At 35.5% G+C, this 17032-nt stretch overlaps 1 protein-coding gene across 1 annotated transcript; it reads right to left on the bottom strand.

The window, feature by feature from the left end:
• Window positions 1-10675: 10675 nt before the first annotated feature.
• Window positions 10676-12595, bottom strand: LOC148850009 (homeobox-leucine zipper protein HAT22-like). The gene is made up of 3 exons (XM_088947026.1): window positions 11602-12595; window positions 11391-11470; window positions 10676-11232 (listed from the first exon to the last, which is right to left on the bottom strand). The coding sequence occupies exons 1-3, from the start codon at window positions 12085-12087 to the stop codon at window positions 10950-10952; spliced, it is 849 nt and encodes a 282-aa protein (XP_088803152.1). The 5' UTR covers window positions 12088-12595; the 3' UTR covers window positions 10676-10949.
• Window positions 12596-17032: the final 4437 nt, after the last annotated feature.

The raw sequence follows: 17032 nt of genomic DNA on the forward strand, positions 1-17032 counted from the left end.
GGCTGGTTTTGTTTGATTCCCGTACAAATTAAGTAAAATAAAAACAAAATATTAAAAGCAATAATAAAAGTAAAATAAAACCTGAAGCAAAATAAAGTAAAACCTAAAACAAAATTAAACCAGAATTTGGGTGCATAACTTGTAAAACTCAGCTTTATGAAAAATTCTTAGAGCATTTTGTTTAGGCTCAGTTTGGAAGAAATATAAATATAAATATGTAGAATGCAGAACTTTGTATTTTATATTATTTTGTATGTATTTATATTATAAATACATACTTATGTTTAAGGGTTTTCTGGCTCCTTATTCTATGGTTTATGGATTCTATGTTGGGGTCAAGTTCTAACTCTTATCATATTTTATATTACAAAAAAAAAAAAAAAAAAAAAAAAACATTATTCGATACATCTGTTGAACCGGTTGGTCAAACTATTGATCGACCTACGACCCATTCCATGGGTTTTGGGTTTTTTCATCATTTTACTTTTTTTTTTATTTGAAAATTTCTACAAATGATGATATCACGGGCTAGCCCATCACCCAGATGGTTGCATTGACAAGAGGAAAAAGCAATTGAACCGTTGGACCAGGCTTTTAAATACTGTGTGTGGATAACTGGATACACGGGTACAAGTGTACAATTCCTCCACCCTTTCTTTAAAAAGATAACTAAAATTAAAAATAGAAAAATACAAGAAAAGGGGTCAAAGTAGCAAAAACTTATGTGGATTCTATTGGATTGAAGGTTATATGGAAGCTTGCAATTTTAGATTTGAGGTTATGTTTAGTTTGAAAGAAAGGGAAAATCTATGATGGGGAAAAGAAAAGGTTAGGGAAAGGTGGGAAAACGTGTATAAGGTAAGGCCATGTTTGGTTTGTTGATGTGTATAAGGTTGAGCTTCATTCTTTCAATTCTTATTCATTTTGAGCATAAGCCTCATTCATTTTAAAATGAAAAATGAGTCCATTGCTTAAAAATAGAGCTAACTTGCAACATGAAAAAATAAGGGTGCATCATATTCATCATTTTCATTGAAAAAAAAAAAAAAAAAAACTCTGCTTGTGGTCATAAACCGCCGGCCTATATCTCAAACCGCTAGTATAGGTATTTACTACCGGATGACCAGCAATCTGTTGTTCTGCTAGATATTGACCGCCGGTCATCCATTGATAAAAATCTGTATCAAAGGTTTTTAAGACCTAAGCTGGTGGTCATAGACTGCCGGCACAAAGCTTCTTCGGAAAATGAAAATAAACAGTATGAGGCATGATTTTATGATGTTTTAGTATATTTTATGACCTTTTAATATATTATCTTTATTGAATATATTATTATCAATTTGATGAAATTGTTAAATATTTTGTACTTCTTAATGTTATCAATTTTATAAATTTTAGATTCCATTTCTATTTTAAAGTTTTAAACTCTTTTCTTTCTTTGCAAAACTGTCTGCCTTTTTAATTCAACAAATTAATTTCTATTCATTAAATAGGTGCTAATTGCTTCCATAGAAAATGAATGGAGATAAAATTTATAATCAAAACAGGTTCAAAATTTATTCTCATTCTTGTCATAAAAAAAAAATCTTTTTTTTGAAAAAAAAAATCAAATTCATAGCAACATTTTCTCATTTTACCCCAATTTTGTCCATTTTAGAATTTCATTATTAAAAAGAATTAACAAAAATGAGAGTTGAATCAAAATAACCCAAAATTGCTGCACTTATCTGTAATTGAACACTACCTGTCACAGATTCAATGCAAGCACTGATCATGTTAACTTGAGAAGTATAATTAAGGGAGCATTACAAAGTGAACTCCCAAAAAAGATGCGAGGCTACTTTTGGACTGTAACGCTGTTTTGTTATTCATCATTGAAAGGAGTAAACGTCCAGAAATATTCTATACTTCTATTCTATCGGAGCTTGATGGCTTTTTTTGAGCGCTTTCCGTGTTGCTTCCCACCCCAAAAGCTACAGAAGAACAGTAGTTTTAGTGAGTTTAGCTTTTGCTTCTTTTTTTTTTTTTTTATACTCTGCATTTATTAACTTTTTACTGTTGATCGAGGAGCTATCAGCCCACATCCCCATTTTATAGACAGGGCATGTCCTAAACACAAAAAAGAAGGAAAGCAGACCAAATTAAAGGATGTTGAGACACTCATTTAAAGCACTCTAAGGATCCAATGCACAAGGAATAAACAAAAGAAGCAGCAGCTATTAGCAGCTAGGAGGAATGTCTTTGAATTAGAAGAAGCCAAGAAAGACTAGAGTCCTGGCAAGGAGACTTGGAGTTGCCAAGCTCTTTGGATGTCAAGACTGAGCATCAGAATATGGATAGCTTTTGAATTCACTGTGCATGTTTGATCATGATCAACAGTCGAGATTCATTCATCTATTACCACCACTTTCTTTTTAATTTGGTTCCAGGTCCACTTCTTGGCCAACCCCTTGGATTTTTGGATATCCGACCAATAGTAGCCTTGTCCATGGCATAGTTTTAAAAGGTAGGGGTGTTCACATTTAAGTTAACCGAACCATTGGCCTATTTTTTAAACTGAAACTAAAATCAAATCAAAGCCGAGGTTAATCGATTGACCAATTTGGTTAACTGCCGGTTTAGTTTATCGGTTTTTTGTTTTTTGTTTTATATTTATAGTAAATAGTAAATTATATATTATAATATATAATACATACTTATTAATTTATAATATGTAGAAAATATAAAAATATATAATATAACTATACATAAAATATATAGAAATATATGTATACTAGTCAGTTCGATTAACTACTGATTTTCTGTATTGGTTAACCAAACCAGAATTTTTGGTTCAGCTTTTCGGTTTTTCTTGCTCACCCCTATGAAATGGTGTTGAGGGAGGCAGAACCAAAACGTCTAGTCTTAGGTGCCTTGCCCCTATACTAAGAAGCTACCACCTCTTTTCTACAGAAGCTTGTGCCTCACCACCTTGTGCTTCAAATTGGTGAGGTGTAAGCCTTGTATAAAAAGCATTAAAACCAAAAAAAGAAAATTATAAATTTGTCAATAATATTTTTAAAATTAAAAAAATGATTATTTAGTTGTTTATAAATGAAATAAATGAAACTATACTAAAAAAATTCACATAATACTTCTTTTAAACTAAAAATATGTTATTTGTTTTTCTCTTACTAAATGTACATTTAGAATAGGGTTTCTTTCTTTTTTTCAAATCTAATTACTATGTATAAAAATGCCCTTGTACAAACAAATTTTGCTTCTCTTGGACCCCGGTACCTTATTGAGAAAAGATCTAAAAACTATATAAATAAAGTAAAGCTATTTTTATTTAATAAAAATATTATAAATGTAAGATAAATTTTAAAAATGTATCACATTAAAGTGAACATAATTTAATAAAAAATGTATAAAAATTAACTAGGAAAAGAAAAAATATATAAGGAATTATATATATATATATATATATATATATATATATGATTAATTTAAGTAAACTAAATAAGTAGTCAATTTTATTTAGGTAAACTATTACCATAAAACATATGATTAATTTCAATACCAAAAATGAATATAAATATAAATATTGCTATAAAATAAATAAATCATACCCTTAATGCATAAAATATTTCAAATAAATAAATATATATATATATATATGTATATATATACTTATGTACATACACTATATTCATATACATAAAAATTAAAAAAAATATATTTATATTTTGAAGCTTATGCCTCAAACCACCTCTCTTCCATCTTTAATTTTTTAAAAAATTATACACTATGTTAAAGACATGACACAGGAATAAGGATGCAAATTTTTTGGGTTAGGATTAGAATTTTGTCAAAATTTTAATGGGCCCAACCCGAAACAATATAAACTGTTAACTCGAACCAAGCCAGACTTGCACCCTACACAGGAAGTGACTTGGGTTACTACTGATATGATACCTGTTGATTGGTTATAAGTCTTTACGATACCATGTCTTTACTATCGAATCCTTTGAAAAACTAGTAAGAGGGATTTTATTTCTTTTATGTGGTGCACATAGACATAGTGGACAATCTAATTCCTCCCATCTAAAAGTAATAATGGGCCGGGAGGACGCAGGAATTAGGAATTACATATAATAAGTATCATAGCCCACGTTTAAGCCCAAGCCCGGATCCAATTACCAATTAATTCTACGGTTCTACCCTGAGTTCCTGACATGAGAAGATGGGGAAGAGGGAAAACGTTGGGAGATTTCTGAATTCTGACCCTTGAAAATTGGTCCCGGGTCCGAATGGGGGCTTTTAGGAGAACGTATCTTTCGCTGTCATGTCTTTCTGATCATAGTTGAATGGTCCAACCCTTCCATTGCACAGTTACACGGGAATCAAGGAGTGGGGAATGATCAGATTGCACGTGAGGTCCAGTGAATTTACCACAAACAGTAACCACCTCAGTTACTAAATCATCTATACATTTTGGGGTGTTTCATGTTTGTCTGTTTGACAACATAGTTGATTTTGTGAGGAACATCTCAGCGTGCATTAGGAATATCTTCGAAAGTTGTCGGGGAGATGTTCCCACGGTTGGGATACGTTGTAGGGCACTCTCTGTAGACAACAGATGTGAATTCTGATTTTATTTTAGAAAATAAAACAGCTGCTATATCAGAAAAAATAAACAAATTGTGGAAACCTTCACTGAAAGAATCTACTTGCAACTATGTCATAAATAAAGTTCAAGTGAGGTGATTTCAATTATCAAACTTCAAAAAAAGTTTCAGTACTAGTTAGAAAGTTGAGGGAAAATTTTAGCAATTTACCGAAAAAAAGATGTGCCACATCAGTAATCAATCATATTATCAAACACCCGTCATTTGCTGTTATGACCGTTGATTTTATTTTCAAAAGCCAAACCCAACATGTTATCAAATACCCCTTATTATTTGCTGACCTGACAAAGTAATATAGCATCTCTGGATAGTGTTAGACCAATTAACTAGCAAGACTCAGTAATCAAATAATATGTATAGGACTTATTGAAGAAATAGTTAATAGACTACTAAAAATGCCTTTAATAACGTAAACATGGTTTGTAAGCTCCATAAGAAAACAGCTATAACAGGCAAGAGGGGTCTGTCACTGAAGCTCTCCAAAGAAGAGGCTTTCCGTACATTCAACCACCAGTCGGGGGATCTCCTCTATAATCGTCTATAAAGCTAGCCCATATATAAGGTGCTCGCTATATATATCTCCGAGCTCATTTATCTGGCAACCCTGGGACAGTGGGCCATTGTGGATTGGGAGATTTTCTGCTCATGGCTCTCTGCTTATTTCATCTAGAACCCACCGGCCAACCCATTCTATATTACACCACACATTGTTTCAACGTAACGCACGACACATTCAACGAGTTTTGGCCGTAGGACCAGCTTTTCGTATCCAGCTTTAAGGGTCCCGTTTGGGAAGGCTAAATTGAAGATTCACCAAACCTTGTTAGGGCTGCTTTAAAGTGTTTTGAACAAGTAATTCAAAAGGCCTGTTTAGGAGGGATTCATCATTGATTGATCTGCATTGACTGAGTCGCATCCAACAAGTTATCAAAATTAGCTTTACCTAAAAGTTAATTTCCACAGCTCAAGGTAAGCATTTTTGGGCTTTTCAATCTATGACCATGGTCTCACAGTTTTCTGAGTAGAAAGTAGAAACTATGTAACTTGAACCACAAGAGGTCACAGTGGTGAAATCCCTCCCAAACGGGCACAAAAAAACTATATAAAGTGGGCAGCACTAGTCCTCCAAATGACCGACTGACGGGGGATTAGGACTGCCCAGTTTTTTAACCAAATTCATGGATTAATTGTCCGTATGGACCAGCCTGGCACGATGGTCCGGACCATGCTGGGCCTGAGGTACCAGGTCCATGAGCCGGCACAGTATGCAGTATGGCATGGCACGGTCTGCGGGCCCGTAGCGGGTTACACTTGGCCAGCCCGATGAATTAGTCATTAGGGGTCCCCAATATCTAGTTTTAGCTTTTTAAGGTTTTTTTTTTTTACAGAAATAGCCCCCAACAGCTATAAACAACTATATAGGGAGGGTATTTATGTATTATGGTTTTGGGAGGGAAGAAAGAATGACATAGATGCCCCCAACAACTATATAACAGTTAGTTTGGGGGGCATTTTGGGTAAAGTAATAAATAACTTTACAATAATTAAAATACCCCTCTTAACAACTAGTTTTTAGGGTATTTTGGGTGATTAAATTATTTTCAATTTCTATAAATAGCATTATCCTCCACCATTCTCATCACACCAATTCTACAATTCTCTTAATTTCTTCTCTAATTCTCATACTCTCTCAAGTCTCTTATTTGGGAGGCTTGGACTCCTGGAGTTGAAAGGCTTCAACTGTTGAAATCAAGTTGGGATTCCGAACTAGCAATCCAGGTAAGTGCAATTAAATAATTTTTATTTTTTTAGAATTAAAAAAAAATGGTTGGCTCCTCCTGAACCAATTCCCCAACATGCTCAATGTCGATGAGATTTAGTCACAGCATGGTAGTGTTAGCACTGATATAGATGCTATGATATTGACGGAACCTCCACCCCTAGTACTGATAATAAGGAAAATAAAAAATGTCACTAAGTTGATTAGCCCTGTTTGAGAAATATTTAAAGTAGAGGAGGTTCAGGGAAGGAAAAAAGAGTTATTTGCCAAAATGTAGGAAATACTTCAGCTATTGTAGCAAGGGTGGTACCGACCATTTGGGCAGATGCTCACCCATGAGAAAGAAGAAGAAGAAGAAGAAGAAGACGAAGGGAGAAACAAGATGGGTGGGGGGTTTTGGTACTTTCTCAAGAAAAAATGAAGCAAGAATTAGCAAAATACATTGTACATGCTAAACAACCATTTTTGTTAGCTGGAGATACTAAACTTGAAAAATGGTTATGTAATTTTGTAAATCCACAATTAAAAAAATATTCTAAGAATACTATTAGACCATATGCTTTAAAAAATTTTTATTCATATAAACAAAATTTAATTTATATGTTATCAAATCTTAATTCTAAAGTTGTAATTACTTCTGATATTTGGGCTTCTAAATTTAACATAAGTTATATTTGTGTTACCAATCATTTTATTGATAAAAATTGGCTTTTAAAATAAAAGAATTTTAAGTTTTGTTAGGCTTGAATGGCCACATATTGGCCCAACAATTGCTGCAAGTATTTTAAATACTTTACATACTTATGGAATTGACAATAAATTATTTTCTATTAGTTTTGATAATGGTAGTAATAATGATTCAACAATAAATATTTTAAAATCTCAATTAAAACCATGTTTAAATGTTAAATTATTTCATACCAGATGTGCATGTCACATATTAAATTTATGTATTCAAGATGCTTTAAATATTATTTCTACTCATATTTTTTAAAATTAGAATTTGTATTATATATTAAAAGTTCTAAGAAAGAAAACATGAATTTAAATATTTATGTCAAAATTATGGTTTAAAATATAAACATTTTATAATATATGTTAAACATAAATGGAATTCTACCTATTCTATGTTAGAAAGTTGTATTTCTCACAAACAAATTCTTAGTTATTTTTATAATGCAAAAATGCCTACTAATATTATATTTGAGGAAGACTGGGAAATGGCAATTTGTATAAGAGATTTTTTAAAACATTTTTATGATGCAATTAATGATTTTTTGGGTATTTATTATCCAACTAGTTGTAATTTATCTTATCAATTAATGATGATTAATGAATGTTTTTCAAAATATAGAAAGAAACCACAATGTAAAAGTACTGTTGAAATAATGGCAAATAAGTTTAAAAAATACTAGGAGAACATTTCTCCTCTTTATTGTTTATACCTATAATATTAGAGCCTAGAATTAGGAAAGATAGTTTAGATATTTTAATTGAAACATGTTGTGAGAATATGAATATTGAAATTGGAAATAAAATAGAAGAAATTAATAGTTTATATGATTTTGAAGCAATATGGAATAATAAAAATTCTACAACTTGTACAGTTGCATCTTCCACTTCTAAACTTGAGTCTGGCAGTGGAAGAGAAAAACTTTTTTATTTAATAAGTAGGAGGCTAAAATCCACTACCTCGACAATAAGTTCATTTACTAAACTTAATTTTTATTTACAAGCATTTTTTTTTTACTTTAGGTGATTCTTCCTTCACCTCGAAGGGAACAAATACTTTTGATATTTTAGCTCAATGGAGTGATCATACAAAAAGATTATTCAGTTCTCATCACCATGACACATGATCTACTAACCCCTCTAGTGTTTACGATTCCATCGGGGTCTTGTTTTAGTGCAAGTACTAGAGTGTTGGACAACAAGAGAAGTTGTATGAATGATTAAAGTTTAGAAATATGCATCTGCTTTAAAGATTGGTTGGATGCTAAAGATAGATTACAAGACAAAGGATAGCATGACACTACACCTGATGTTTCACTTGAAGAAGATGATCAAAGTCAAGAAAAATAGGAGAAAATGATGAAGTCAATATTTTTTGTATACTCAATAGTTGTGTAGCATTTTTCAAATTATTATAAATTTTGTTTTAATTTTATTTAATTTATTTGATATTTTATAATAATGCAATTTTTTATTTTCAATTTGTAACTACATTGTATTTTTTATATTTTATTAATATTCCATTTTCCAATTTTCATATTTCATTCACCCAACCATTATATGCTTTGTATCATTCAAATTTAAATGAAATAAAATTCCTATTTTTTTTCTAATTTGTTATTCATTTTGAGTCTCTTTGACTTCTTATTTGGATAAGTTTTTTTTCATTTCTTTTTTAGATTTCTTATTTTTCAAATAGTTCCCAAAGAAAAGTTAAATATTTTAGTTTTACTTAACAAAGAAAAAAAATGACAAAAAAACAAAAAAAAACCAGTCTGACCCGATTCAACCCACGCCCAAAGCCTGGCTTGTGGCCCAGCTTGGCACAACCCAAGCCCATGACACGACCTGTAGCCTGCCCGACCCAAGCCCATGGTGTGGGCCTGTGCCGTGGATTGTGCCTGGCCAACCCCCCAAACTATCCCTCGGGAGAGCGGCACGGCCCAAGATGGCCCACGGGCTGCAGGCCCGTTTTACAGCTCTACACTCTAGCTCATAAAGTTTCAGGTTGCAGTTTCTTTTGGGAATAGTAAGGCCCTAGCCTTTTCTCAAGGCCTGGAGCTGGCGAATTATTTAGAAGGAAAAAGATTGTGTTCGAAAGTGATTGTCAAACCTTGGTCACAGCAGTCAACAAAAGAAATGCCTTCTTAGCTAATGATGCTGTTTTTCTGGTTCAGGATATTTGAAATAGTTTACAAAATTTGAACATCTCAGTGTCTTTTGTAAATAGGAATGCGAACTCAAAGACCCATAAGCTAGCTATCAGGGGGCTGAAAGATTCTGTTTTGTACATTCAGGGGACCCGGGTTGAATCCGGGAGTTAGCCTTGAAAGATGGTCTTCCTGCCATCACTAATTAATCTAAAAAAAGGGTGGTAATTGATGAAGACCTGTTGCTATCCAAAGAAGTGGGGTAAAGGACCGGAATGCCGTTGCTAGTGCTCGTGGTCCTAAGTCTTTAACCCCAACCCCAAGACGGTTGTTAAGTTGTAAGTTAAAACATCCGCTGCTCCGCTCTCTAAGTAATAATAACACACAAATAATAGATACAAGCAAAGCCTCTTCTCTCTTGTCTTTGGGAGCTTAATTGGTTTTAATTTCCAATGTTTTCAATCCGTCGTTGATCTGGCCGGTTGAATCGTTTGAATCGTCATTCAATTAGGATCCTAGGTTTGATTCAGTCAAGATCGGTTAGTCGGCCAAAAATCGTGACTTGATCATGAAGCGTTTGATTCGACCAATTCAATCATTGACCTATTCGAGCTAGTGACCCCGCATGTTATACATTCAATGCATGCAAAACTTTTAAAGACCATAACTTTGTACTCCGATGTCTGATCATAATGATTTTTATTTTTATTTTGAATAACTTTTAGAGATTTATACATCCCAGTGTGCCATAGGCACCTTCCCTTTTTTGCTTCAATTTATAATTTTTAATATTTTTATAAGTTAAAAAAATAAATATAAATTAAATATTAAATAATATATATAACATATCTAAAACACAATATATACAGTATTTATTGCTAAACTATATGAATCATTCGATCCAAACAGTTGAACCTGGGAGGCAAAAACGGTTCGACCACTGGATCGGTTTTGAAAACATTGCTCATTTCTGAAGCTAACTAGATATTGTGAGTCTGCGCGCGCGTGATGATGACGGAAGGGATGATCAATGGGATGACCTTGGAGAGCCCTTTAATGAAGCCGGAGGGGCAAGAAGCAGGATTTGGGAAGATGCAAGTGGGAAACCATTAACCATTGAAGACATCACGTGGGGCGTGACCCACCGGTTTCTGAAAAGGGGAGGCATCTCTCACGCCATCTCCCATGTTTCTTGAATCCTCAATTCCTTCCTTGCCCCACACGCTTCTCATCACTCATCACCTCCCTTTTTTTTTTTTTTCTCTCTCAATCTCTCTCAACCAAACAAACAAACAACGAACAATAACTCGTTCAGTTCAACTACTAACATGTAAAGCAGAAAATTATGAGGAACAAAAGGGAAAATTTCTAGTCATGGATATAATTAATATTGTTGATACAATTTACAAGAGCATGAGAGAGACATGAGACTTTTTTTTTTCTAGTTTCTACTAACCATTAATCTTTCTTCCTACAAAAGATCAATTAATGACACTAATTTTTCCTAAGAAGGAAAAAAAAAAAAAAAAAAAAAGAACTGGAGATCGAGACATACAAGCCCTGAACAAAAAGACGAGGGATTGTGGTTGTGATACTAGTGCTGCGTTTTCTCATCTTCTAACAAGCTGCAGATGGGTGGGTGAAGGGATTAAAGAAATGAGGTTTGGGTGCCATCGCAAATGAAGTCTTAGTGGATCCATCGCTGGTGATGCCGCCGATCCTCTCGCATGATGGGCACATGGTGAGCGTGGCCGCCGGCAGCTGCATGTATAGAGGCTGCGCTAGCTTCAAAGCTTTTAGCTCTTGTAGCTCCTTCTGTAGTCTCCTGTTCTCATCTGTGAGCGTTTCACAGCATTTCTTCAAGAACTCACAGTCTACTTCCGTTTGCTTCAGCTTTGTCCTGTTATAAGAAGCGATCGATAATAACATCAACCAGTTGATTTATTTATACCAGTTCAGATGTAGACTATTTTTTAACACATAAACCAACAAAAATATCCAAGAGAGAAAAAACTATTTTTCCTGTTAATTTTCTACGACAAGGACTAAGAAGCAGACCTGGCTCTTCTGTTTTGGAACCAAACTTCCACTTGTCGAGGCCGCAGGTTCAATTGTTTCGCTAAGGCTTGCTTTTGCTTCTGATATTTCCCGAAAATGAAGAAAAATAGCATTAGGAAAAAAAAAAAGAAATAACCTATTGAAAGTAGTAATATAGTAACATGATAAAAGGGTTAATTTAGACCTAAAAAAGAAAAAAAAAATAGAGTACCGGATTGAGAGTACTGTGCTCTTTAAAGCTGTCCTCTAAGAGGGCAGATTGTTCTTTGGTAAGCCTAAGTTTCTTCCTTGCACTACCCTCTTCATCTTCATCGCTGGCCCTGGAAGACACCTTCTCTACCTCCAATTCTTCATTCCCCAGATCCCTCTCCTTCTTGACGCTAGCGTTGGAAAAAGATGAGACACCACTATGAGGAGAAGTTTGCCGGCACACATCGGTGGCCGAATTGTCACAAGCCTTGTTCACGTCGATATTCACGGCTTGATATTTCTCGTCCGAAAGGCTTAACGTTAGAGACGGCTCATCGCTGGTTATTGCCATTGACGTAGTGGAGGAGGATAAGAATAAGTTGTCAAAGTTCAAGCATGGTTTATTCCTTCGATGATCAGTAGACCTCGGTCGTGTCTCAGCAGGCTTACCTTCGCAGCCCAAACCTAGACCAAGCCCGGTATTGCACAGATCCTCCTCAAACCCCATGTTGTTGGATCGATTTCAATCAAACACGGCACCGGTAGAAATATGGACTTTTGTCTGAGTTGTGTCGATCTTCTTGTAAGGAACGGAGACGGAGGAGGACGAGAAAAACTGAAAAAGAATGAAGACTTTGGGAGGTGGTGGGTGGCTACGATGATTATTAATCAAAGGAATGAATGAGTAGAGAAACGAATCTGGCGTGAGAAATTATGAAAATCCCCATGTCTCTCTCTCTACATAGGTTGACCATGAGAACCCCACTACTACTATTATTATTGGTCCCAGTGTCTAACAAACAAAATAACAAGCAATAACTCTCTCTCTCTCTCTCTCTCTCTCTCTCTCTCTCTCTCTACACATGTATAGAATGGGTGAAATGATGAATACGTGGATTCACATGATGTGAGTGGATGCACCACAGTATACACTACAAAGAACCACATCAAGAGAATGATTCGTCCTCGCTTACACCATCCACTCCGCACCCACGTACCTTATTAACTATTACATCTCTTTTCGTGTTCTTTTTTTGTCCTTTTAACTTTACATGTGGACAATTATGCTGCAACTTTTCCTTTGCTTAGCGTATGCTGTAACCACTTTACGGGGTATTATTTTCACTATATATGGAGAGAGAGAGAGATTGTTTCGCTACCTGATCAGTGTGTGTGTGCGCTTTGCATCACCTACAATACATGGTGCTAATTTACTAGGTTAATTTGTCTCAATTGATTAACCTAGCTACTAAATATCACCAGATACAATTTGGGTTACTTTCTATTTAACTATATATTGAGAAGTAATCGGTAGGTGCATGTAATGGTAGAGTCCAGATACAGGATTTTAATGCCCTAGTTTTCTGTATGTTAATTTGTTGTTGTAAGAAAAGATAAAAAGAATGGAAAAGAGGAAAGTAGGTGGAAGACACCAAACGAGTTAGAGTTGAGAGAGTTATAATTCATTCACAAGAATCCAGATCTTTGCTTAACTAGAAAGTTGATGTAGAGTGTTTTGGACCACTACTACTAGGAAGTGCATGTGTGTGTCTGAACACATCCATTCAAATTCAATAATGGTTTTGTCGGCTATACTCATTTTAATTTTAGGTCACCATTTATTTATTTTTTTTATTTATTACATGAAAGTAACAATATCGATCCATCTCAACAAACAATATCGATCCACCTCAACATCAGTTTTCTAGACAAGATTGATGACGCAAAGTGCAACCCATAATTAAGGTGAAAGTGATCATGGTCCACACCCTGCTCACGCTCACGGACCAGGTGAGTTTGGGTTGCAAGAATCAATGCCCGCCCGCTCCACCACACCCAGCAGCTGCATGCCTAACTATAGCTCCGACTGTCAAGTCAGTACTGATCAGTTTTAATTTGTCATATTTCTTTGAGTATTGTACTAATTAAATTGGAGTTACTGCTATCCAATAAGATACGAGCATGGCATGCAGTAACTTTGTCAAATTTAAAATACTCGAGTGACTTTTCTGTTCATTTGATAGCTGGGGTGTCTGTGTTTTATTGGGGGGCCATGAACTTCTCAGAATTAATGGATTTCTATACGTGGAATTAATGGATTTCTATCATTTATAGCTGTGTTTTATTGGTGTTTAATTACAATACCAAAGGCCACCCTATACGTGGAAATAATAGATTTCTATCGTTTAATTTTCTTGGCCATTGCATTAAGGTCATATATATATATATATATATGTTAATTTGGAGCCATACAACCGATATCCTCTAATCTGTAATTAAACCTTTTCGGGTTAAATAAATGGTGGTCCATGAACTGAGAACTGAAAACTAGTGTTGATCATTGAACCGGTTTGGTCCGGCCACGTACAGCATCAGCAATTTGATTGATGTATGCACTACAATTCTGGTGCCCCCACGTACTTATGTACATGTTTGACAACTAATGAATTTTGAAACTATAAATTGATTTAGTTTATTTGATTTTCTGGAAAAGTAAGAGGAAGGAAGAAGTCTGTGATGAGAGATGAATAGAAGTGTTTTTTTTAGTGCAGTTTAAGGAAGGATTATCCAAATCTTTGTCGACAAGTATCAAAAGCAAACAGATGGTCATTGACTTTGACACGCAGTTGAATACTGGAGTGGATATATGTATATCAACAGTAATAAATAAATAATATATATCAAAAAATAGAGAATTAATATTTTGGTTACCCTCTTCCCCTACCTCATCACTTTAATGTATAAATAAAAGGGATGATTGGGAACAATTGCTAAGGGCATAATTAATCAAATGAAATGGGCGATGTCATTAGAGTGATAAAGCAAAAATCGGCATTAATTAATTAAACGAAATAACGAAGGTTACTGGTGGTGGAGGTGGAGGTTCTCCTTCTCATGTAGACAGTTCTCCCCCTGGGCCCTGGCCTGGGCAATCTGTGCTGGTAGAGGATAAAAGTCATAAAGCAAAGAGATATGGAGTTGGGCGTGGGTGGACGCGTGTCAAGTGGAAGAGGTACGTAAGGGGTAGAAAAGGGTAAAGAAAGGAGGAGAGGCAGAGGTTAGGCACTAAGGCCCCACCAATGATTTGGCATGATGGGCATTCGATTCCGTGGGGGACGATTGTGGAGCGTAGAAGTTGGCGTTGGCGGAAGCCAGAGAGACTCTGAGAGGGAGAAAGAGAGAGATTGAAGAAGATAAGGTTATGCGATGAGATGATGATATGGGCCGGGGCCCGGGGCCGGATGTTGTCCTGTCTTTACTGCCAGCCGACCGTGTTGGTAAGATGAGAAGTGCGCTTTGTTTGGCTTTTCTTCGTCCCTGTCCATACCAACCGTCCAAATCAAGGAAACCGAGACTTTTGTCTACATTGTCCATTGCACATCTATTCCTAATCCCTTGTTTATTTTTTCATGTTTATTATTAATTAATTAAATTGCAGTCTACGCAATCTATTCCTACTTGTGTTCATTATTATAACCATATGATATCATATGTTCATCATCATCATCATAAAAAAAAAAATTATTAAAAAAAAGATAAAAAGACAACAACTGGATTTGGATTTGGAGGGTGTTGATGAACTGTTAATAAGAAGCCAATGGTTACGTATTGGACAACAAAAGTCTAGTCAGAGTTATACTGTATATATCCTCTTTTGATTTTATGATTATGTATATATGATGAAAGAGCATCCATCCATCCATCATCCATCATCATCAACGCACCGACTTTCTAAAAGCAAGACAAGCCTTTACCCCACTCACAACTCTCTTTTCTCTCTAATTGCGGAATTGGGTCTGCAAATGGGAACATCATGCTTCCGTTTAAAAGCTATAAGGGATCCATTTATATATTATACATAGACCCATGTCATTCCCACTACATTTGCTGGTTCAGTCATCTCTCTCTCTCTACAAGATGGGCATGCAATCAAGCATAATGGCCCCACTTAGATTATTATTATGTGGGAATGTAGAAAACTGTATTTCACTGTTAGTTAAAGGACTCGCCGGCCGGGCAACTTGTGGAACAAAAGTTAAAGGCACTGGGGTCAAAGGTCGAATATATAGTTGGTTGGAGCTAATTCTGCCACCTTAATTAGGGTTGAGTAATTAAATCAACATGCATGCTTTTATCGTATTGTGTTGTGGGCGTTCATGTATGCTTGAAATAGTGGGCGTTCATGTGCCATGTCCCAAGTCAATACATACTCAAAACAACTTGGCCAGTTCATGCATGCTTCTCTCTTAGCTATCCAGTCCAGATTGTAACCAGATCGATCGAGCACCAACCATGCATGGTATGGATAATGGACTGGAGGCAAGAGCCGCTGGCCCGTTGGGTTGGAGCAAGACCCCACCATTACTACGTAGTTGTTGTGTACTAACTAGACCAGCACACCCCTGCCCACCGCCCCGTTTCCATGTTTGGACTTTGGAGTCGTCGTCACTCACTCCTCACCGCCTCACCGGGAAAACGACCGAGTCGGGTCACCCACTCACCCTTCTTCTCATGTTCCAGTTCCACAACCTGATATAGTAAGCTATGACTTGTTTCAACTTTATGGAGTATGGAGTATGGGTTCTGTACGTAATTCAAAATTGTGAACCAATCAAATAAACTAAAGTTGCTTTTCACAATTATATTATATTCCAGAGCTAGCCTTTTTTTTTTTTTCTTTCTTTCTTTCTTTCTTTATGTTGAGCAAGTTCAAGTGGGGTGAACAATTTCATCATCAAATTAACCGGTTGTTATATATCCAAACACAAAGTGATCATGGTTGAGTGAGGGACCAGTCAGCCCTAATCCAACCCATATCTTAAATACTAGTTATATTTCTAAATGCTAACTTTTAACACAACCCAACCTAGCAATGTAGCCTATAATTAGTAATAAGCTGCAGGTGTGGGGGTCAGTTGCTTTTGTTTGTTAGCCCGGCCCAACTGAAGAAGCTTCAACCCTATCATCAACACGGCGTTTAATCCATCATCATCATCTGTCTCATTAATGTCAGACTAGTTGTTGCTGTTCCAGATTGGAAGACGAGTTCAAGAGTCGTGTATGCAATAATTTCCATCGTTGTGGTATTCAATTTATCCTCCATCCTGCGAGTGGAGGAGAGGAGAAACAAATATGTGGGGCCCCAAAAGGTCCATTGAAGATTGAGATCTCTGTTAGAAAGTCTACTACTGCAGCATGTAAAGCTGTAGGAAATTTGAAAAAGAAATGATTCTCTCTTGTTTGATGGTCTTTGTCAGTCCAAATTACCATGGTAATTGGCCTGTCTTCAAGCACAAAGTCATCTAAACCAAAACCAACTGAGAATGAAGTAACCAAAATTATTGTTCCATTGGTTAACTAGTAAAAGCAAACAATTAAAGACCCTATAGAGAGAGAGTGATCAGAGAAGGTGCTTTATAGTAAAAGTAGTAATAATAGTACTGGTAGAAGTA

The sequence above is a fragment of the Nelumbo lutea genome, chromosome 5, assembly GCF_056320005.1.
Source record: "Nelumbo lutea isolate HS-2025 chromosome 5, American lotus-T2T, whole genome shotgun sequence".
NCBI classification, from domain to species: Eukaryota; Viridiplantae; Streptophyta; class Magnoliopsida; order Proteales; family Nelumbonaceae; genus Nelumbo; species Nelumbo lutea.